Source organism: Ruditapes philippinarum, unplaced genomic scaffold, assembly GCF_026571515.1.
Source record: "Ruditapes philippinarum isolate M1 unplaced genomic scaffold, ASM2657151v2 ctg157_1_1_1_1, whole genome shotgun sequence".
In the NCBI taxonomy this organism is placed as follows: Eukaryota; Metazoa; Mollusca; class Bivalvia; order Venerida; family Veneridae; genus Ruditapes; species Ruditapes philippinarum.
Window position 1 is genome coordinate 424,735 of NW_026854186.1, and position 23,353 is coordinate 448,087.

The 23,353-nt window shown below is 34.3% G+C and overlaps 1 protein-coding gene across 1 annotated transcript in view; it reads left to right on the forward strand.

Annotated features, from left to right (window-relative positions):
* The first annotated feature begins 919 nt into the window (after nt 1–919).
* The window catches only part of LOC132739325 (protein unc-93 homolog A-like), a 98,836-nt gene continuing 76,402 nt past the window's right edge, over nt 920–23,353 (forward strand). Inside the window, exons 1-2 of the mRNA XM_060727016.1 lie at nt 920–1,056; nt 13,380–14,784. Of these exons, the coding sequence (XP_060582999.1) occupies nt 13,531–14,784 (1,254 nt within the window). The 5' untranslated portion in view covers nt 920–1,056; nt 13,380–13,530. The remainder of the gene's footprint in view (nt 1,057–13,379; nt 14,785–23,353) is intronic.

The following is a 23,353-nucleotide window of genomic DNA, read 5'->3' on the forward strand; positions in this document are numbered from 1 at the left end:
CAAATAATGATTTATATTTGTAATCAATATATTGAAGCAAATTAATGCTAATACACATCGAACTCGCCAAGTATTGATCAAAATCAATTATTTATCGACAATGTAAGTAGCAGATTTATAACAAATTAAAGGTACCGACGGGAACTTACCATCTCACATCTAGTTATATCAAGAACAAGCATGAAAGTTCTTTTAAACACAGCACATAATACGCTGTCCTTAAAAAAAGATGCGAATAAACATATACCATTTTAAAGGCCCATTATGCTTTTTTTTTCCTCAAAAAAAATTTTTTTTGGTAACTTATTACAGTTACAAAAAAATAATAATTTGCAATATAATTGAACCATTTTTGCTTCTTATACTTTGTTGGCAATTGGTATAATTATAGTGAATAATTATTTTGTATAGAAGTCAAAATACTACTTTGTTTACTTTTTGGTACCTTTACGACACATTAAGCGCTACTTTCCTCAGCTGTTAAAAAATCTAACATGCTCTAAATCTATTATTAAAACATTATTAAACACACGTTTGATATTTCTAAAAAGAATAATAAAATATGCATTTCTGAGGCAGAATGTGCCTTTAAAATATGTGAGTTTGATGGTTCAGAAAGGAAAACATGAAGTTGCAATTACATAATAGTACATTAAGTAATCATAATGCATGGTAGTATTTGGCAAAACGTAGGTTCCCATTGTCAAAAAGAAGTATGGAAGCAAGCAAAATGTAAATCCCAATATCATCAAGCAAGATGGAATAAATGCACTTATTCTGTTCCATAATAGAACCATTGTCTCATATATTGAATAATAGTTTCGCAATGCCTGTTATCTGATTCCGCAGACATTCCGCTCTCTGCAAAGTCACGTGACACCACTATTGAATTTTGCATCGATCTACAGTGGCAAGGACCAATAGCTTTTTGCGGAAATGATACATTGTCTGCGACAGAGCTGGTATTATACGTAGTCGCAAAATATTCAGAATCGATTTTCAGCATTACACTGTCGTAAAGCACGGAGTTTGACAACAAATTTGTTCTAGGTTTAGGTAAGTTTGTACATATATTTCTTTTGAACAATAGCATTTTATGAATTAGCTATAATTTGATTAATAGGATTGATCATTTTTAGCGATATTTATTTTGGCTTATATCTGTTTTGATCAATTGGTGGCGTATTGTGCAAACTAATTATTGCATTATTTCTTTACTCTGTTTATTAGATATTATCTGAGTAAAATCAAGTAACTGTCTTAACTTATTCATAATTAATCAGGGAAATATATTTTTACAACAAACAAGATATACATGTATTTTTACAAGGTTAAGGAGAAATTTAATGATTACATTAAGTAGTTTATTCGAGTTTAAAGGGTAGTTTTTATATGTCCGAAAGAATTTTGACGTATATTGTAATGCATCCGTCCGTCCGTCTGTAACAGGTATCCGTGTCCGATCTGTATCTTTTGAACTGGTGGAAGGAAATCGAAACTACTTGGCAGAAATGTTAACCATAATGAGACAATGTGCAGAGCGCAGATTTGACCTTTCTCAGGTCAAGGTCACACTTAGCCATTTTGTATCAATATCAAAATTGTGTGTCCTCTTTGTTGACATCTAAAATTTTTATATAAATCATGCTCAATGGGTCAATATTGGACCTGCCCCAGGGATCACATTGATAGAAAAAAACTTATATTCATGTATGTATTTTTACGTAAAGTTACAAATCCCAGATCGTAGTTGCATGTACATTGTATATTTGGTATGTATGATTACATAGAAGAACCCTGCAATTGTTCCAAAAATCAGTTCACCGATATTTAAGAAATGGCTGTACCCAGTGGGTTGGTGGGGAGCACAGTTTACATGTATACAGATTTATATAGTATATATGTTTTAAAAGTCTTTTCCTCCAACCTATGATATGCAGAACATAGATTTTTAGCATGTATAATCATTTTGTAAATGTAGAATTATCATTTTTTGTGAACATAATGAACATAAGATTATAATATTATTTATATGGGTTTTTTTGGTTGTGTGTGTGTTGTGTTTGTGTTGCGTTTTGTTGTTGTTGTTTTATCATTTAAAAACCAACAAGAAACAAACATTATTGTTGTTTTCAGTCAATATGTATACACCGTGGCAAAAGCTGTGGCATATATAATTATCACTAAGTATTCATCTGACAGGAGCATAGCATTTTGGCGTGCATCAATATAGATCTTATTATTGACAATTGAAATAAAACATGTTGCTGACAAATGTTACAAATGGATATTCTCACTTTTTAAATATTATTTTTTATTACTTTAAATTTTATTTTCTTAAAACAAATTTGCATTCGGGCGTATATTGCCAATTCTATGCGGTGCTCTTGTTCATTACACACGAACTTTTATAATTATATGTCTTGGGGAATAATGTCGTCAGTTTGACACAGTAATTATGATTAGCCATTAAGAAATAATGTTGCGTCAAGATGACATCGTGTTTAGTCAATTTGATATAAGGTTGAGCTAATTTGACATATTATTGGTTAAACTGACATGATTTTAAACCAATATAAAACCATGTTTTGTAAAAATGTTGAGTCAATTTGATGTTGAATCACTTTTACCTTATTTTTGGTCAAATTGGCATTATGTTAAGACCAAAATGAAATAATTGTTGGTCAAGCTTGCAAATTATATACATGAAATAACTGTTTTATTAATCCCCTTCGCAAAGCGAAGAGGGCATTATAGAAATGGCCTCCGTCTGTCAGTCTGTCCGTCAGTCTGTCAGAGCAAACATTTTGGGTTTATGTGGCTATGGTAACAATAGGTAATACCCCGGTCACATATTCACGGAATACGCCCACGGAAGAGCCACGGATTAATTCCGGCATCGTCCGTAGCTACCCGTACTGGTCAGTAGCTCTCCGTATTGTAACCGTAATCAATCGTAGTAGTCCTGGTATATCCGTAGCGATCCTTGACAATTTTTGAACATGCACAAAAATTTGCTACGGAAAAATCAGCCGTAGCGTATCCCTGCTAGTCCGTATTAAAACGTACCGATACTAACTGGTCCGTACGAAAACCGTACTAGTCCGTACTGATTCGTAGCCCACCAACTTGTCAAGGATTTCCACGGTTTGGAACGGAGAACTACGTTTAAGTACGGTTACCCTACGTATAAGCTACGGTTTTAATACGGATTAATACGGAAAGCCACGATCGTAATACGTTGTACTACGGAGAGGCAGGGATTAGCACGGTCTTATACGGTTTATTGCGTTGCAACACGAAAAGGTACGGACTTGTACGGCCCACCACTGTTTAGTACGGATGAATTAAGTATCCTCTACTTTCCAAGGGTACTACCTTCTTGTTAAAAACAGACATATTTGCGGGAACATTCAATAAATGATAATTGCCATTTACTGGCTGCAATTTTACAATGAAATTGCTCAGAATGCGCAGGCAGTGGTCGAGCTGCTAGATGACATGCATAGAGGTAAAATATATTAATATCGTACTACAATGCGTCCTTCAAGAAATTCACTTTTATCGGACCTGATGTGTCTCGGGGGTCAGACGCGATCAGGCCGAATCCTCTCCGCCGAAATCATTAAACTCTGCAATTCGTTTTCCAGGTGTTCTTTTCTTGTGAGGCATTTTGAAAATGAGCATGCAAGAGATTGTGAACGGATGTATTAGGTCCGTATAGATCCGTGGCAATTCGTTCTTCTCCGTATCAGTTCGTTCTTCTCCGTATCAGACCGTACTTATTCGTACTAACCCGTGCTCATACCGTAGCAGACCGTAGTGTATCCGTAGTGCGTCCGTCCTAATTCGTGTCGCTCCGCATCAAACCGTGTCGGTCCGTAACAATCCGTGTCTCTCCGGGGGATTTTGGTGGTAAATCCGTCGGACTGTTTACTTATACCGTTGTGTGTCCGTACTAGAACCGTAGCGGACTACGGAATTTCACATTTCCGTAGTAATCCGTGAACGATTAGACCGTAGCTCTTCCGTGGCATTATCCGTGAATATGTGACCGGGGCTTAACAGTAAATTTTCTTTGATCTATTCATTCCGTAAAGTTTTGTGTGGCTTTTTTGGTTTTATGTGGCTTTTTATACCCCTAAAAACGAAGTTTGGGGGTATATAGGAGTCACCCGGTGGTCGGTCGGTTGATCGGTTGGTCGGTCGGTCCAGACGTCCGTTGCATTTTCCTTGTCCGGAGCATAACTTGAAGACTAATGGTTGGAATTCAATATAACTACATACAATGGTCAAGCACATTGAGAGGAGGTGCAGTGCACAAGAACCATAACTCTATCTTGACTAATTACAGAGTTATTGCCCTTTGTTACTTTTCCTTGTCCGTGGCATAACTTAAAAGAATTCAAAACAACTTCATACAATTGTCAAACACAGTAAGGGGAAGTGCAGTGCACAAGAACCATAACTCTATCTAAAGTAATTACATAGTTATTGCCCTTTGTTACTTTTCCATTGCCTTCTTTTGTCCGGACCATTACTTGAAGACTAATTGTTGGAATTCATTATAACTTCATACAATGGTCAAGCACATTGAGAGAAAGTGCAGTGCACAAGAACCATAACTCCATCTTGATTTATTACAGAGTTACTGCCCTTTGTTACTTTTCCTTGTCTAGAGCATGACTTGAAAACTACTGGTTGGAATTCAAAACAACCTCATACAATGGTCAAGCACAATAAGGGGAAGTGCAATGCACAAGAACCATAAGTCCATCTTGACTAATTACAGAGTTATTGCCCTTTGTTACTTTTCCATTGCTTTTTTTGTCTGGAGCATAACTTGAAGACTAATGGTTGGAATTCAATATAACTTCATACAATGGTCAAGCACATTGAGAGGAAGTGCAGTGCACAAGAACCATAACTACATCTTGACTAATTACAGAGTTATCACTGTTGTACAGCGTCCACCGGATATAGCCCCTAAAAACACAGAAAACGAAAGTAGAAAGCTGCACAACGAGTACACCCAAGGTAATGTTTTAACTTATTTCTTCATCATAACTTCATCGATTTTTCCAAACTAAATAATTTTGTGAAGCTTAATGTTTCTAGTTTTAGAGCAGTGTTTGCTTTTGTCTGCAAATTGAATGCTTTTTGATATATTGGTGATAAATTGTAGCGTATTTGTTGACATTTGCGAACGATGTTGATATTTACCACTAAATCAAGCCCAAAACGCATTTGCTGTATCAAATTCCGCCGTTAATACAAATTGTACTCATTCCTCTACTTATATTTGAGTTTTCACCCTTCAACTCGAGCTGCTTTTAACAAAATTTGCGAAATACGGCATTGCCTTGTGTACAGAGTCTAGCACGGATGTGTACGGGGTGTTGATGGAAAAGTGTTAGCGAGTGTACGGGGTGTAGTAGGTAAACGAATGTCATTTTGTGCAAAATAAATTCAGTACCGGAGCATATACACGTACGCTGATGAAGAAAACGATCAATGTCGGGAGCAAGGATTGTGAAGTGAATTATTTTAATTTTATAAAGGATAAAAATGTTTAATTAAATTATAAACATGTTACGCAACATGTATATTAATTGCAGTACACAGTTTCCGTCCAACTAGACCACGTTTTATGCTTGGCTTTTAGTTAATAGGAAAAATGTAAAACTCAAAAGCTCACAATTTCACTCCATATGGGCAGAACATTACAGCAAATTCTATAATTTGTCTTAAACAATATCAAACCATGGTCGAGTTATGCATTGTGAAATAAACTTGATCTAAACTTGTTATATTGGTTTATTAGTTTACTGGTCTTAAGACTTTATTGAAAAACAAAAATATATTAATGAGCTTTGGTAAAATCATTAACTACAAAGTGACAACAGAGTTATGTACAGAACAAGGTCGAACAAAAGCTATTGATGACAAAAATAAGAAAATGTAAATTCAAGGGCGAGCGGTGGCCTAGTGGTTAAGGTGTCTGCCTCTCAACCCAGAGATCATGGGTTTGAGCCCTACTCGGTCACGACCATGTTTCTCCATAATTAAGACACCAGTACTGGTTGGTTCCAGGAAGCGGACTCGAAAGTGATTAATATAAGTTGCAAGAACTTGTTTCGCAATCGAGCTTAAATAAATATGTTTTAACCAAAAATAAGAAAATTCACATTTCTAAAAGGAACAATGTACCAAAGGATACATTCAAGAAAATCATATAATTTTGGCAATCTTAATGAGAATGAAAATGAATTTCGTACATCTGATGTTTCTTCCACAAATGCTGACATGTATTGGATATATCTCAAGAAGATGACACATTTGCAGAGTTAGTACAGATTCTACCATTCATTTTAAGACAGTGGTCAGCTAGAAGAATATGTACTATACAACAAATTGTAGCAGAGAAACGGTATCTCAAGTATCTCAATTCTAAGTCGACTAATAGCTTATATAAGGCGGCTAAAACTGTTTTATAGACAGTGCTAATGCCGTTTTGTAGAAAATGACACTCGTGCATTATCTTTTAAGTGACCTCATGTCTTATGTGTAGGTTAGTTATACATGTATATAAATCCCCATTCGGAACATCTCCATTCAGCGAGTTGGTCAGAAGACTCCTCAACATGTCTTATAAATACCGACAGACAATATTCATCTAATGGTTGTGATGATCTGACAATAAGAATTAAATGTAGTTATATTTTAGGCTCAAAAATACTGAAAAGTTGAATTATTTACCAAATAACTCTGTATCGTTCTCTAATTTATCCAGTTTTAGTCTGAAATGAGATTATTTCCAATAAAAATAATATAAAAGACTATACTTTAAAAAATATGTGACTGCTAGACACCGTACACATCTACTAAACCCTGTACATTAAACTACTACACCCCGTTCACTTGAATTTGTTTTCTTTGCTAGACTCTGTACACAAGGCAATGCCGTTTTTGCAAATTTTGTTAAAAGCAGCTCGAATTGAAGGGTGGAAACTCAAATATAAGTAGAGGGATGACTTTAGTTTGTGTTAAACAGCGAATTTTGATACAGCAAATGCGTTTTGGGCTTGATTTAGTGGTAAATATCAACATCGTTCGCACATGTCAACAAATACGCTACATTTTATCGCCAAGTGAACAAAAAGTATTCAATTTGCAAACAAAAGCAAATATTGCTCTAAAACTAGAAACATTTAGCTTCACAAAATTGTTTAGTTTGGAAAAATCGATGAAGTTATGATGAAGAAATAAGTTAAAACATTACCTTGGGTGCACTTGGTGTGCAGCTTTCTACTTTCGTTTTCTGTGTTTTTAGGGGCTATATCCGGTGGACGCTGTACAACAGTGGTTATTGCCATTTGTTACTTTTCCTTGTCCAGAGCATAACTTGAAAACTACTGTGGTCAAGCACAATAAGAGGAAGTGCAGTGCACAAGAACTATAACTCCATCTTCGGTATTTATAGAGTTATTGCCCTTTGTTCCTTTTCCTTGTCTTTCTGGACTTATTACAGAGTAATGCAATAAAACTTCATCAATGGCCAACCACATTGAAAGGAAATGCAACATTCAAGAACCACAACCATCTTTAACTGCCCACAACCATAACTCTATATTTCAATTCTTTTACAAGGTATTCTGTTACTAGTAACATCCTCATTTCCGAAGCAGTCTTGTGGGGTATTAATCACATTTAGTGATAGTTCTAGTTAGTTTTAGGACAAGTTCTTATTACGGGTTGATATTTTACTAATACACTTTTTCAAGAAATCCGAAGGGTATGGCATTTCTATGATTGGGAAGTTCAATACTCTACAAATCGTCGTTCGCTTCGTCAGGGAGAAAAGTTCTCCCGGGCTAAATATAATTTTCTTTTTGTAACAGATAGTAATTGCATTTTATAGTCTAAGTTTCATGCTTACGCACGTTCACCGACTTTACAGCTATTACCCCTGGTCATCGGGCTACTGGTATCTATCTATCAATCTCCCTGGGGAGTCTTTTAACTCCGCTTAGTGCAGCCGAGACTTTGGCGCAACGGAATTATACCTCCCTCGCAGGTACCCATTTACACCTGGGTGAAGTGAAGCAATCGCAGGTAAATTTCTTGCTCAAGGAAATTAGCAGTGCCCCTGGTGGGGTTCGAACCCGGGACCTCTCGATCCCTAAGCGCGCGTCCTACCACTGGTCTACTGCTCCTACAGATAAGATAATTGGAAGCCTAAATCAATCCTACAAGGAACTACATTTTCCGTTTTTCGAAAAAATGCAACTTAAATGAATAACAAGGCAAAAACATAAACAATACTTACAATTAGCCGTTTAAATCGGCCTTTCGCTCTATCTCGGAAATGCCGTTCGCTCGTTTTACCGTACACCACAATTTCGAAGTGGAGCGACAGTTTGCCGGGCTTGCCTTCGGGCCTTCTTTGTTTATATAGAAAATTTTCCGATAGTGTTAGAATAGAATTTCAAATTCATGTGCAATAACTTATCTAATTTTAATATTTAACCTTTGTGAGAAAAAATTTCAAAATTAACTATATCATAGTACAATACATTAATTGACACTGTTGTTTTTATTGACCCTGTGTTTTAAATATGATTCTAACACGGCCCGCGTTTTTCACTATTGAATATAGAAAAACCGAAAGTGTGTGTTATTATGCAATAAATTCTATATTTAGATATGTAGGATATATTATTTTTTAATTAGCATACAAACACAAAACTTGATATTTCATCAATATTGAATAAGAATGTACTGTAATGAGGAAGTTCCCGTCGCTACAGAAAAACATACCAAAATGTGTGCGTACAGTTAGTTTATCATACCAATTTTTAGGCGTACAGTAAGAAAACTGGAAACATTGTATTTATTTTCGGATAAATATGGAAAACTACTCTTGTATACCGTTTTGTTATCAAAAATAAACATGTTGGAACTTAAACTAATCGAATATCTCGTTTTAAAACCACTGATACTGTATTCGTTTGCATGTGCATATCAGGTTGACGGTTGAATTTGCAGCAACAAATACCCTAATAACTTCCTCAATACTTAAGAATTTAGTATTTTAATTTTGACGATCATGCACAAATGCACAACACTATTTTTCAAGAAATTACAATATACAACAATTATTTGAAAAAAATATGTTCATACCCATATGCTTTCATTTTCACTTTCTTCGGCCATTATTCCGTATCGAATGATTTCACCTCGCTTAAAGGAGTATTGCACCGCTAAACGTTCGACCCCCTGCAGATACTGTATCTATATCAATAACTATGACGTCATTTTCGGCACATTATTTCGAAGACAAATATTGCTCGATCCGAAAAGTAAAATAGCCGTAAGTATTTTATTTCTGTAGATATGCACCAGCTAGTCTACTGTGAAAAATATATACTTGCCACAAAATATTTGATCTTCTTCGTTTTATCAAACACCTTTTTGTAAAGGATTGGACTTCAGTTGCAAAAAAGCATAATCTGATCTACGCCATGATTAAAAATTCAGGTTTAGGGAGTACGGAAACCCAAATATGTTATATTATTAATGGCGAAAATCTTACCTTTTTTCAGTTGTCAATTCTGGCACCAGTTCCAAGTCGTAAAAAAAGTCGTAAAATTTGGACTACATTAACAGTTTGCAGAAGTGGTTGCAAATGCGAAGCTACATGCCTTTTGTTCTTTTCCTATAATTATGTTAGCCATGAAAAAACATTTTTATTTATAATAAAATGTACATGGACATTGGTACTGAAATAAAATACTTAAATGATATTTTTATGCTGTCTCCGGAGATTCACATAGTTACTAGAACAAATTCGCCCTTCTTGTTTCTGTCGCAAACTCCGATATAATTTTAAGGTTGTATACATGAAAATCTTTGCATCTCACAACGATCGGTTGTGCACAAAAATGAGCGTACTACATTTCATAATGATTTACAACCTTATTGAATAATAAAAAACGCTACAACGTGCCGTGATTTAGCGCAAGAAACACATTGGCAGTAACAAAAGATATCATAAGAACTCTAGGACAGCTTCAGAGTTATCACCAGAACTCCGGGACATTTGAAAAATCTGGTATAAATTTGTGTTGGGGCTTTGTTTGCAATTTTGCATTATTATTAGGTTATTATGTATGGCAAGGATGAAAACCAGAAATAAACAGGTCAATACGTGCGAATTGGCAAATAATTTGGAAATTTTACCCAGAACTACCAGATTTTAAGTAAGAGGCGATTAAAAATGGACTTTGAATTAGATTTTGACACATTAATCAAGATGTAAGGCAAGCTTAATCATTAAAGTTTAAATTAGCACCTAAAACATGAAATTACCCCTTTTGATGAGTGTTTTTGTAGTAAATACAAAAGTTTTCCGACGAACTCCGTGACAGTTATCACAAGAACTCCTTTACAATTTATCATAAGAATTCCATCCTTCGTGTAACAGTTTCTCCCCCGTGTCAGTTAGCCGTAAAAAACAGTAATAAGCGGTATAACGATGCAGTATTAATGAGGCTATGAGCGACTTGTATTGGAAATGTTCTTATTGCTCGTTTGCTTAGCAAGGTAAACTAAACTCTGAGTTCCAATATCGATTACTTCTTAGGTAAACAAGCCAAAACAAATCAATATTCAAAACTTTCAATCGCCAATATCTAGATAAACAAGTACAAATGTTGCTGCAATGTGCAGCAATTAAGAAGCTTCGCGCAAAAAATGCACTTATTACAGATACCTTACCAAATCATTCCTACGCACAGGTCATTTTCTATTTAGATTAAGTACTATTGTACATTATTACGGATGTTTTGTAAATCATATAAATTTGCATAATTATACTTATCGTATGCAATGTCCATGAGAGAGGGGCCAGATATTAAATAAAAAAATGCTTTCACTGAAGGAAAGTAATTCCAATGCAAACAAGACTTACAAGACTTGTAATGTGGCATGCCAGTAGTGCAACATTGTTCTGTTTGTGTCACTACTGTAGTCAGTAATATAAGATAAAGCATGTGCATTTTCTTTTTCACCTATAATGCTTCTCATTTTCTACAAATATCAACAACTAATCATGGTAAAAAATATCCATATGTAAATAAGCCAAAACAAAAACTTTCATCGACTTTATTTTCCAAATGTCCTTTACATGTTTAGCAGCAAATGAAACAAGAAAAGCAGTGATGCAAAGCATCAAAGCAAGAAATGCAGCAAGTGAAGATCAACTAGTAGACGTCTATGGAAGGGTATTAACGCAAAAATTACATCTTGCTTTTTTACGTTACATCTTGCATTCTGGCTTGTACATCTTGCATTTTGACTTGTACACCTTGCATTCTGACTTTTACATGTTGCTTTCTTACAGGCACATTATGCTTTCTGCTGTGTGCGTCTTGCTTAGTTATCATGAGAAAATATAAGATTTTGTGACTTAAAAATAAAAATGCCACATCTCATCGGATAGTGTGGTTATTTTCAGTCAAAATTCGCGTGAAGTAAAGCTTGCACAGGGCCAGAAATTTGTTAGTATGCTCCTTTGGATGTTGACTATGAAGCCATAACATTGATTAACTCGAACACAGTTGGGATAATTATGAATACTTACCGTCCGTCAATTGTGTTTCGTGCGCCGACATGTATATACTGGTACAGCTGTCGACGTTTGAACTGCTGTCTGCCCATTTGATTGTACGGTGTGTTCTAGATAACTTTCAAAACAGAATTCTACAAAAAGATTTTTATTTATCAGTTTTTTCAAACAAAATGGCGGAAGAAGTCCCTTAAAATAAATATGAGTTTTGACTCTGCCCACTTTCACATTTATATTTCATATTTATTTTTAACAAATATGAAATATATTGAACTGATAGCACTATATTTCACGGGTTAACTTAAATAATAAGAAGGAAATTTTTTTTCCCCTTGATGAAATAGGGAAAATCAAAAATATTTTCACGAAACTATAAAATGTCACATTTTTTAAACGAAAAAATGATAAAATAACTTTTTTTTAAAAATTTTAAAATTGTAAGGAACCCCCTTGCTTGCAAACGAACTGAAATTGCAAAGGCGCTTTTTTCCGCGCTTTTTGTAAAAAACCTTTAAAGGCCCCTGTACCCCTTTAAATTTGCTGAATTAAGGGATTTTGGGGTTTTCAGATTTATCTTTGACTGATATAGGGTAAAATTAAATAATTATTGATATTCATTGGAATATTACCTTAAAGAAATATAGGTAATAAATAAAATGTTGCAATTAGCAATTACAAAAACGCTCGCCTAAAAATGAAGAAAACAGTTTATTACATGCTTTTCGGTGGTTTATAGAAATATATCAATGATATAAAACTGGTAAATTCACTGTTTTAAACAGTGAAATTATCAATTTGATAATTTCACTGTTTTAAATTTAAGCCCCTTACGTTGTTTCAGTGAAATACCAGCGTGCACAGTACTGGGAACCAACTTAATGACGTGACGTCGTAAATGACGTCATGATTAGTATTAGGTTTGTTGTCTTTTTAAAACGTTTTTTTTTTGCGTATAATAAAAAGAAAATTTGTTTAGTTTAGTGTAAGATCGAAATATATTTCACCTTGTGAACACCAAAAGTTCATATTTCACTCGTGGTTGCGCCACTCGGGAAATACACCTTTTGGTGCACACTCGGTGAAATGTATTCCGATTTTACACTAAAATAAAAAAATTCAAAGACACGGGAAAATTGTATATTTAAATTTTAAGGGTACCCTAATGCCCAAAATTTAAATGACCTCCAAATTAAAGATTAAAAATTTAAAAAAAATTTTAAATACATCTTTACATGTGTCTGTATTTTTTTAAAAATTTCGATAGGGGGTTCATAAAAAAAAAGGTGATAAATTTAATTTAAATTAAATGTTTGGGTTTTAAAATTAATATTTTTTAAATTCATAAACAATAAAGGGTTTAAGGGTGTATTTAGGGGGAAAAAAATTTTATTTGTCGTGTGGGTTTAAATGCTGAGATCAGTGGACTCGTTGAATAAATAATATTTTGCTCGCCAAAGGCTCACATAACATTCAACTCGTTCAATTAATTTAGTATTGAATTCAATATCCTCTATTTAAAATGACTTGTGTATATTTTATACAGAAATTAAATTACAAATTTTAAATTTAATCTTATCATTATAAAATATTATTAAATATAATCACGCAAAATGAAATAATTTGATGAAATAATTTTTTTAAAATTGTTGTACTGTTTAATGGAAAAGAACTATAGAAATATTTTTCCCAATTCGCTATTTGCTCAAGTTACACATGTATAAGATAATTATAGCTTACTTACTATTTTCAGGACTTCTGTCAGCGAGAGAAATTTAATCTATATACGCACAGTAAAAATTCGGATAGCAAATAGGAAATTTCAGGGCAAACAACACAGTATTCTCAATTGATTAAAAGCTAAGGAAATTACATTCGCATCGGATGGACGTCCAAGCTTTAAAATGGATCCTGACAGCGAATCATTAAAGTTTGTTAAATTGGGAAAACCTGTGTATAGTAAATCTAGTCAGGAAATGAAAGTTAGCGATTTTGACTCCTTAAATAACCTTATTTTTCTTGAAAGCGACACGGATTCATTATTGTATGAAGAAAGAATAGGTTTGAAAGAAGAATATCCCGATGATTCTGAAAGTGTATTGACAAAAACATCGACAGATATTTTGTGTCAGTGTCTTGACACTAATGGAAACTCTATAAACACAAAAGTTATGTTCAAAGTTGAATTAGACAGGCATCGGTCGTTTGTGAGAAAAGGAATGCGTGACGGGTCCATGGAATCGGAAGAAAATCATAAAATGAACAGCAAAAAAGCAATATGGCGGAGTTTTATTTCACTGTGCATTGGTTTAATGTTTGCTTTTATATCTTTTATGCCATTAAGAAACATCCAAACAAGCTTGTATCCAATGAATAAGTTAGGCAACAGTTCATTAGCGTGCATGTATTTTTCCTTTGCGATTGGTTGTCTATTTTCGACATATATCACACAGAATGTTCGCCCAAAAGGAATCATTTTAACCGCCTTGTTCGGTCACGTTCTGTACTGTGCTGCCAATGTGTACCCATCCATGTATACTCTTATTCCAGGAGCATGCTTTTTTGGATTCTTCCATGCTCCTCTTTGGACGGCGCAAGAGATAATACTAGCTAGTTATGGAGCAAGTTATTCTGCCATTGCTAAAATAAACATGGACAAAGCAATTCAACAGTTCCAAGGTGTTTTTCTGGTGTTTTGTCATGCTGCACAGGTTTTTGGAAATCTCTTAGAGTCTGCCATCTTGCACTGCGGAGATTATAATAATAGACCTTTTAATGATTCAATGCGAACTTCGGAGGTATTAGACGGGCAAATTAAAATTGACAATATTACAGAAAGAGAGAACAACGCTAAACAAATGGTTTGGATAGGACCTTTCGGATATCAGATCCACGCAGAAGTCAATTTTCCAGGGGACAAAACAAATTACGAAAATGTCATAAAATTCGTTTTCATCTCATTTGCAGTAATTGGCATGACCGTGATATGTTTGTTTCTTAATAAACCTGACATTATCATCAATAAGAAGAAAACATTGTTCTGTGACCGAATGAAAGAGCTTGCTCGATTTATACCGACGGGCACCTTCCTATCATTGTTCCTTCTTATGTTGTTCAGCGGGATGCAGCAAGCTGTTGTCATCGGCAATGTTACCAAGGTAAAACTATATTATAATAAAGTTATTTGTGTAGACATGCTAGTTTCCCGTTTCACGAATTATATAACAAATAATGTGATAATCTTATACTTAGTGATTAAAAAAATAAGTTTTAGGACAAAACTATAATATACATGTAATAAAGGCGAGAGAAAAGCGCAAACAAAATAAATGATTTAGTTAAACAGAATTAAGAAATACCTATATTTCAAACACTTGATGAACCACAGAGCCAAAGGTACCACATATGAATTAGAATTTATGATAAGAACAAAACATTATAGGCGTAAAGTTCTCAAATATGAAACATCGAGATGATAAAAAATGAATTAATAAAAACATAAAACATGGCAAATGTCTCGATACCAGGTTTTCAATTATCATCATTGTTGAAATTTTTGTTCTAGTTGGAATAAAAATACAAGCAACGTACAATGTAAGTATATGAAGAAACAAAAGAAACAAGCAAGCATTTTGTAATTCCAACAGATTGAAAACTTAATAATGTATTGACCTTGAACCTAGGTGGGGACCCTAAAGTTATCGCAAGCGAGGTCTTCACGTAAACTTGCTATACTAAGTTTTTTATATCTCACTCCTCACTCTACTTCTCAACCTGAAACCAATTTTCTATTTTTTGTTCGCAGTGACTTTAACCTTAATTCTAAATATCTCATTTCCCAAATTTAGTTATTGAGCTATTTTCTTTCTTTTTTTAAACAATGACATTGAAATATCCAAACTTTGTTATTGATCGCGTACTGATTTTCTATTTCCAGTGACCTTTGCTTTGTAACACCGCACTTTGGGGTCAAACGCAATTTGGGGTCGGACCCCAAAGTGCGTTACGAAGTTTTGGGTCCGATCCTTAAGTGCGTTACGCAATTACAAAGTGCGTTACACAGGTACATACGCAATTTCTAACATAAGACAAACGACCGCACTTTGGGGTCATAAAATCTAACCAATACAAATGAATTTTAGTAATATTTTAAAGTAATATGTTCTTGTTAATGCCAAGGGTTAACTTAAAATAAGGAATGAAGTACTTGGCGAAATATATAAAGAGGATAACAATAAAAGATGATCCCTCTGCTTATTTTCCAATTTGCAATTAATTATATTTTATTTTTATTTCATTATGTGTGTCATAGAGTGATGGCCTTAATGTAAGATACATGTACGAGTATATACAAGTAAAATGGTTTCCTGCGGGGAACATTTTTAATGATATTAAGATATTTCATTTAACTATTTCAACATTTTTTTAATTTTTTTTTTTTGGGGGGGGGGGGATAAATAATCGTTTGTATCAGGAATATAGATCAATATAGGAGAAGGTCTTCGGAAACTGGTGACCGTTGATGACCGGAGAAGGTCGAACATAAAACAATTATTTCTTTTTTAAGAAAATGATTAAATAGGCTTACCATTTTATGAATAATTCCGAGCAAAATAAATAAATAAAAAAAATAAAGTAAACACACAAGTTTACGCAGAAAATATCTCTATTTATTATGGCAGATGCCACTACGAATATTTTTATTTTGTAGATTTTCAGTATAAACAATTTATTGTTTGTAAAATTTTGGAGACATAATAAAGAAACATAGATAATTTTCAAACACATCAGTCAAGTTTTTCCACCTTAAACGGTAACATAATTATAGAAAATTAGAAATAACGTAATAGTTTTTTTGTTCTTAATTATGGACACGGCCTACTGAATTCTCGACCCATATATCCTATAGTAAATCCATCACATTTAAGGCTAAATTCTGGACAAAACAAATCCGGTACCGAAACTTCATGACCATTTCTTTAAACACCAATGCAGTCCAAGTAAATTTAGCACAAAAAAATAATACATTAGCCCTTGGAGTTTTTCTGCAGCTTTTAATTTCTGTAATCACTATAGAATATTCCAAATAGTAACTGGTGTGTATTCTTGTGCAAAGTGCCTCATGAAACCTTCCACCCAGAAATGAAATCCTGCAAAAATACATAAAAAACAACCTTTAAAGTACTCAGAAATGAAACTTCATGTACATAATAACTAAAGATATACTTAAAATATAACCAGTATCAATTAAGATGATATGAAATAGGCCATTTCAAAATTTAAAAGAACTACTTTCTAGAGCCGGGGGTGACACCTTATGTGTAATTCTGACTAATTCCCTAGAGGATTATCCGTAACGTACCGGCAAACGGTATTTAGCCAGGTTATCGAAAAGGTCAATTAACCAATCATGTACGGTTTACAGATCACATGCTCCTCCATGTACCGAAAACAGGTCACGTGCTCCTCCATGCGCGTACCAATACCCTGCGGTCTCCAGACCGCAGGGAATAAATATGTTTGATGTGAGTACAATAAATAACATTTACAGCTGTATACAGCTTACACCGAAAGCAGCTTACCTTTAGCTGCATACGTCAAGATGCTGCATATTATCGTATATATACTACTAGCTCATTTTGTTACATGACTAAACTTATGATCGTCCGAACAACTTCGACCACGACAATGACAAAGACCACGTCTATATTTTTGCGACTTTTAATTCGGCTCCTATCACTACGACTTCGATCACTACGACTTCGATCACTACGACATCGATCACGACCACGACTACGTCTTCTACACCATTAATGACTACGAGTTCAGCTATGACTACGATAACGACTACAACTTATACGACTACCTACGACTTTTACGAATTCGCAAACTGCGACCATTTCTTCGACTACGAATGATATAACTACAAGTACGACTCTGACCCTGAGGATACAGACGACTTCAACGAAGAAACGACTTTGACGTATACGACTTCAGCAACGACCACGAATTCAAAGGATAAGTCGGCAACTTAACTGCAACCATGACTGTGACTAACTACTACGACTATTACGATTACGACTTTAAAGACTTTGCCAAGATTTACGACAACGACTTGTCGATTGCTTATGCTACAGCCAAGACTTCGATCATTACTTTCACAAAGACTTGTCGTTTAATACTACGACGATGACGGCGGCCACAAGTATTCTAGACATATACGATAACCAATACAGCTTCAACTTACAGGGCGACTACAGGTACAAAGACTTAAATTATTATGACTGCATCGACGACTGCGATTCAGCGACATCGAATATGACTGCTACACATTTGTATCTAATTTTGAAATTACAACTTTGACTAGTACTTCTACGAATATTGATCGACATCATCTGCGACCAAGATTACTACCATAATACCCCAAGAGGAGCGCTTGCCTAGTGGTTTATTATAAGGTGTCTGCCCCTCAACCCAGGGATCATGTGTTCGAGCCCTTCTCAAGTCACGATCATTTTTTTCTCACCAGGAAGTGGACTAGAAAGTGATTTATAAGTTGCAAAAACTCGTTTCATAATCGAGCTAAATAAATATGTTTAAACTAACTAACAAAAATAGATCTTCGTAAGCTGTATACGTTTTCAACTAGGATTCTTTCAACTAACGTTTACAGCTCACGCGTCATAAGATGTTAACGGTGAATATTAAGATGAAATTCACGTGTATTTATGACAGGAATTATTTTCAAACATACATAAAAGCTAATTTTCTGAAATACGAAATTATCTTTTTTATATGGCGGTCATTTATAAAAATGCAGCGTTTTTGGTCGTATATAAAAACAGATCACTTTTCACTCCCGGGAACCTTCCCCCGGATATTGCTCGGATATTTGGGATTTCATCCCTTTTCGCTCTTTGAAGGGGGAACAAAGAAAGTTAGCACGTTTTTTTCCAAACATGGTTTTTCATTTACTAAGTTTTATATATCTGGGGTTTTTTTGTTATCAAAAAGACATAAAAGTATCCCAATTGAAAAATTGATTAAACCCAAAAGATGGGTGCTCATAGAAAAAAACTGAACGCTACTGTAAAATGTTAAGATTTTGTATTACCAAGATAAAAAAAAATTGAATCGAGATTTTTTTCTTTCTAATCCAAATTTTGTAAGTCAAATTTCAGGAAAACATGTAAAATTTCAAAAATACGCCAAAAAGATCCGAGTTTGATTTTAAGTGTACATGTATTGCAAAATACCCCTTTAGTTCAGGTATTGCAAAACAGAATGAGCAAATTAGAATGGAAAATCGATATTTTTATCTAATTTAACGTCTGTTTATTTTGCTGATAATGTACTGTTTATGATATTTATTCAAATATTTTAGATTCAACAATGCATATTCATTGTTATTACTGTTTTTTTCTACGGACATACAGAGATTAAATTCCCGATTTGATAGACAATCACACTATGGATGAAATATAGTTTAAGCGTGTTAATGAAGATTGCGTTTAAGTGCGTGCTTATAGTCGGGAGCAGGGTCAGGAGAAGGGTAGATCCATCAAAATTGACGATAAAAATATTTAAATACATGTCTAAAGAAACTGTGATCAGGGATACCCATCTCTAAAAAGAAAAAAAAATATTTAGATGACATTTATTATAGGTTTTTACAGGGCAAGTGTAACTTAAGAAACATGTCGACACACTTAGTAAAATATTGGCCCGAGGGCTAATGCCGGTATCGCTTTAACCTTTTACTGCATGTGCATATTGCACCACTGTCTATATGTATGAAGCCAGACGGACTGACAGACGGACGGTTCGATTTTAATATGCCACCCATTCGGGGGCATAATAAACATCTAAGTTCAAAGGGGGAATAATTCTGGAAATATTCATGCTAGAGTTATGAATATTGTCACACATAATTATATTTTAAGTTAGAAGTAGATACCTTAAGAAATAAAGAAGTAAGTAAAAAGTCACATTTTTTAGGATGAAAATGAGTTCATGGGGAAATACTCTTGAAAAATATTGGTGCTAAAGTGAACAACATTGTCACATATGATGTAGTTGTTGGTAAGGAACACATATTTAAAATTTTAAGTCAATCCCTTATGATGAAATGAAGACGTAGAGTAAAAAATAACATTATTTTATGGAAAATTATATGTTTAAAGGGAAATTGTTCTGTAAATACTGGTTTTTGAGTTTAACACCTTATCACATGATGTCTTTGATGATAAAGAATACATGTGTACATACAGATGTATAATGAAAATTAATGACCCTTCGGGGCGGGGCCAATTTTTACCACAGGGATTTGATCTGAACAAACTTGATAGACACTCAGTATAAGATGTCTCATGCCAAATATCTAAGCTCTAGCTCTTTGGATTTTTTAAAAGAAGAGTTTTTAAGTTCTGCATGAGATTTTATTGTTTGAACACCTTTGGTAGAGCTTTATGCAAGGTACACTCCTGCAAAGTTTTAACAAATTTGGCTAAGAGGTTTTGGAGTAGAAGTTGTTTAGATAAATTTTTGACGCTCGGACATTGTCCTCAGATGAGCTAATAAAAAATAAAAAATGTTAGAGATAAAATATTTACTGCACATAGGCATTGTTTTATTATAAATAATAAAAATATCACTTACCTGGTCACTTAGTTAAGAGTCTTTGCACTTTCAGTAAAAAAAATTTCCCCAAAGGTTTTTTAACAAAATCAATTATTTAGTTTTTTTTATTGGGGCGGGCGACCAAAAAAATTAGGTAGCGGGAAATTTTTTAGACCCGATGCCCCTTAATTAAATGCCCCAAAGTAAACGCTTTTTTTAGCGTTTCTTCCCTTTATATGTAAACTAACCCCCGAAAATTAGGGGGGAACAAATGGAAAGATTGTTTAAATGACGGCCCCATTAATTTTTAAGCAAAAAATTTCCCCAAAAGCCCCGAAGATTTTAATTTTGTTTTTTTCTTTTTAATTAATGCTTTTTAGTAAACTCCATGATTAATTTTCTCTGTGTAAACAAAAATCCCTTTTTGCGCGAAAAAAAAGGAGTTACAAAAACCCCAATTTAGAAAAAATATGGGTTTTCTTCAGGGCCCTTTAAAAAAAGCTTCACCGTTGGGCCCAGGGTTTTGCGCGCTCGCTTAGGAAGCGAGAGGTCTGGAGTTCAAATCCCAGCTAAGGCAACTCATTTTAGCTCACCTGAGCACAAAGTGCTCAAGGGTGAGCTTTTGTCATCACCTCTGCGTCCGTCGTGCGTCGTGCGTCCTTCAAAAAATGGCGTCAAACTTTTCTAACAACATCTCCTCCTAAACCACATGGCCAATTGCAACCAAACTTTACAGAAATGATCCTTTGGTGGTCACCTTTAAAATTGTTCAAAGAATTTAATTCCATGCAGAAATCTGGTTGCCATGGCAACCAAAAGAAAAAACTTTAAATATCATCTTCTAAAAAACCAAAAGAGCTAGAGCTAAGATATTTGGCATCTTCTAGTGAGTGTCTACCAAGTTTGTTCAAATAAAAGCCCTGCGGTCAAAATTGGCCCTGCCCCAGAGGGTCATTGATTTTCCCTATATGTATATAGTAAAAACTTTAAAAGTCTTCTATTAAAGAACCCAAAGAGCTAGAGCTAAGATATTTGGCATGAAACATCTTCTAATGGGTGTCTACCAAGTTTGTTCAAATAAAAGCCCTTGGGTCAAAATTGGCCCCGCCCAAGGGGATCATTGATTTTTCCTATATGCATATAGTAAAAACTTAAAAAATCTTCTTTTAAAGAACCCAAAGAGCTAGAGCTAAGATATTTAGCATGAAACATGTTCTAATTGATGTCTACCAATTTTGTTCAACTAAGAGCCCTGGGGTCAAAATTGGCCCCGCCCCAGGGGACATTAATTTTCCTTATATGTGTATAGCAAAACTTAAAAATCTTCTTGGAAATAACCCGAATAGCTAGAGTTTAGATATTAAGCATGAAACATCTTCTAGTAAGTGTCTACAGAGATTGTTCAAATGAAAGCCCTGGGTCAAAACTGGCCCTGCCCCAGGAGTGTCATTGTTTAAAAAATCTTAAAAAATCTTTTTTTAAAAAAACCCAACAAGCTAGACCTTAGATGTTTAGCATGAAATATCATCTTCTAAAAAACCAAAAGAGCTAAAGCTTTGATATTTCGCATGAAACATCTTCTAATGAGTGTCTACCAAGTTTATTCAAATAAAAGCCCTTGGGTTTAAACTTGCCCCGCTCCGGGGGGCCTATATACAGGTGAGCGACTTCAGGGTCATCATGGCCCTCTTGTTTAAATTGTTAAGTCAAATAAACATTGAATTGAATATCAGTGTTGCAATTACTCTTATAGCCAATTTACTACAGGTAAAACACTGGAAAGCATTGGTAGCAGTATACAAAAAACAAATTGGTTTACAATCTCTTAACTTTCACCTTTCTGACATTCTGAGACCCAAACAAATTCAGCGCCTTCTGTGCTTTGATTTGAGATGTAGCCGCCCGGCAGTCATATCTCATTGCTAATGACTAGCAGACGGTTTGCGATGCTAGAATGCAGGTGAAAAATGACCTAAAGTTACCTTTATATGGATTTTTGGCATGGTAGGAAGTGGGGTGATATTAGATACTGGTACACTTGCACAATACCGTCTAATATTGACAATCTTGAGGCAGCATTAATACAATTTTAATGCAATTTTGTTACTATTAATAATAAGATATGCAATTATTATTAATAAATTCTGAAAATGTTGATCCTTCGATAGCAACACAGAAAGTTGCTGACTTCGTTCGTTTTTTTCATGATCAGTAATGGAAATCTCACTGCGTATTGATTATTCGCAGATGTTTCCAGTAAAGAAGTTAAGAACCTCCGAACTCTGCATATTCTGCACATATAGTGTAAATAAGTATACACAATAAGAAATATTTAAGATCAAATGTGGTAAATACTTTGTGTTTACTGGATATTAATAACCAATACTCGTTACACTAAAAAGCAATACTCGTGACACCGGCAAGCAACTCCAACGCAATACTCGGTACACTGACATGTGCATTTATTCTCAAAATGCGCTATCATCTGAATTTCTATTGTTGATTGAACATTTACAACATAAAAATTATCATCATTTTCACATTTCACTCGATTCAAGTTTTTCTTTTAAGGAAGTATATGCACAGTAACATCAAATTTGACTTATCCGAGCTCATTTATCACTTGAGCAAAGAGACGGATTTTACCTCCTAATTACTTTTCAAAGCTATTTCTCAACATTTATGGGTTTTCAGTAACTAGAGAAATTATCGAAGTATCTGTTTTTCTGTAAAATTTATATCAAACCAATTCAAAATGACTAAATATTGTTACTGAATTTACCTTTGTTCCCCGTTCAAAGTCGCGAAATCGGATGAAATTCCTCATAATATCGAGCAATATCCGGGGTACGGTATACCGCAGTGATTTTGTAAAACCTTACAATTCTCCTAAATATTTCTGGTGGCGTAAATAATAGTTTGCATTAAATTTCACTCGTGTCATTTCATTTTAAGTCTCAAGATAGCGTTCAAAATGGCCACAAATCGAAAATAAGTCATTCCTGACATATCAATGTACAATGTATATCTATAGTCTGTCCCATTAAAAATGGAAATGAACTTTTGCCTGTTATGAATTAACAAAACGAGGTTGAATAAAAATTAAAC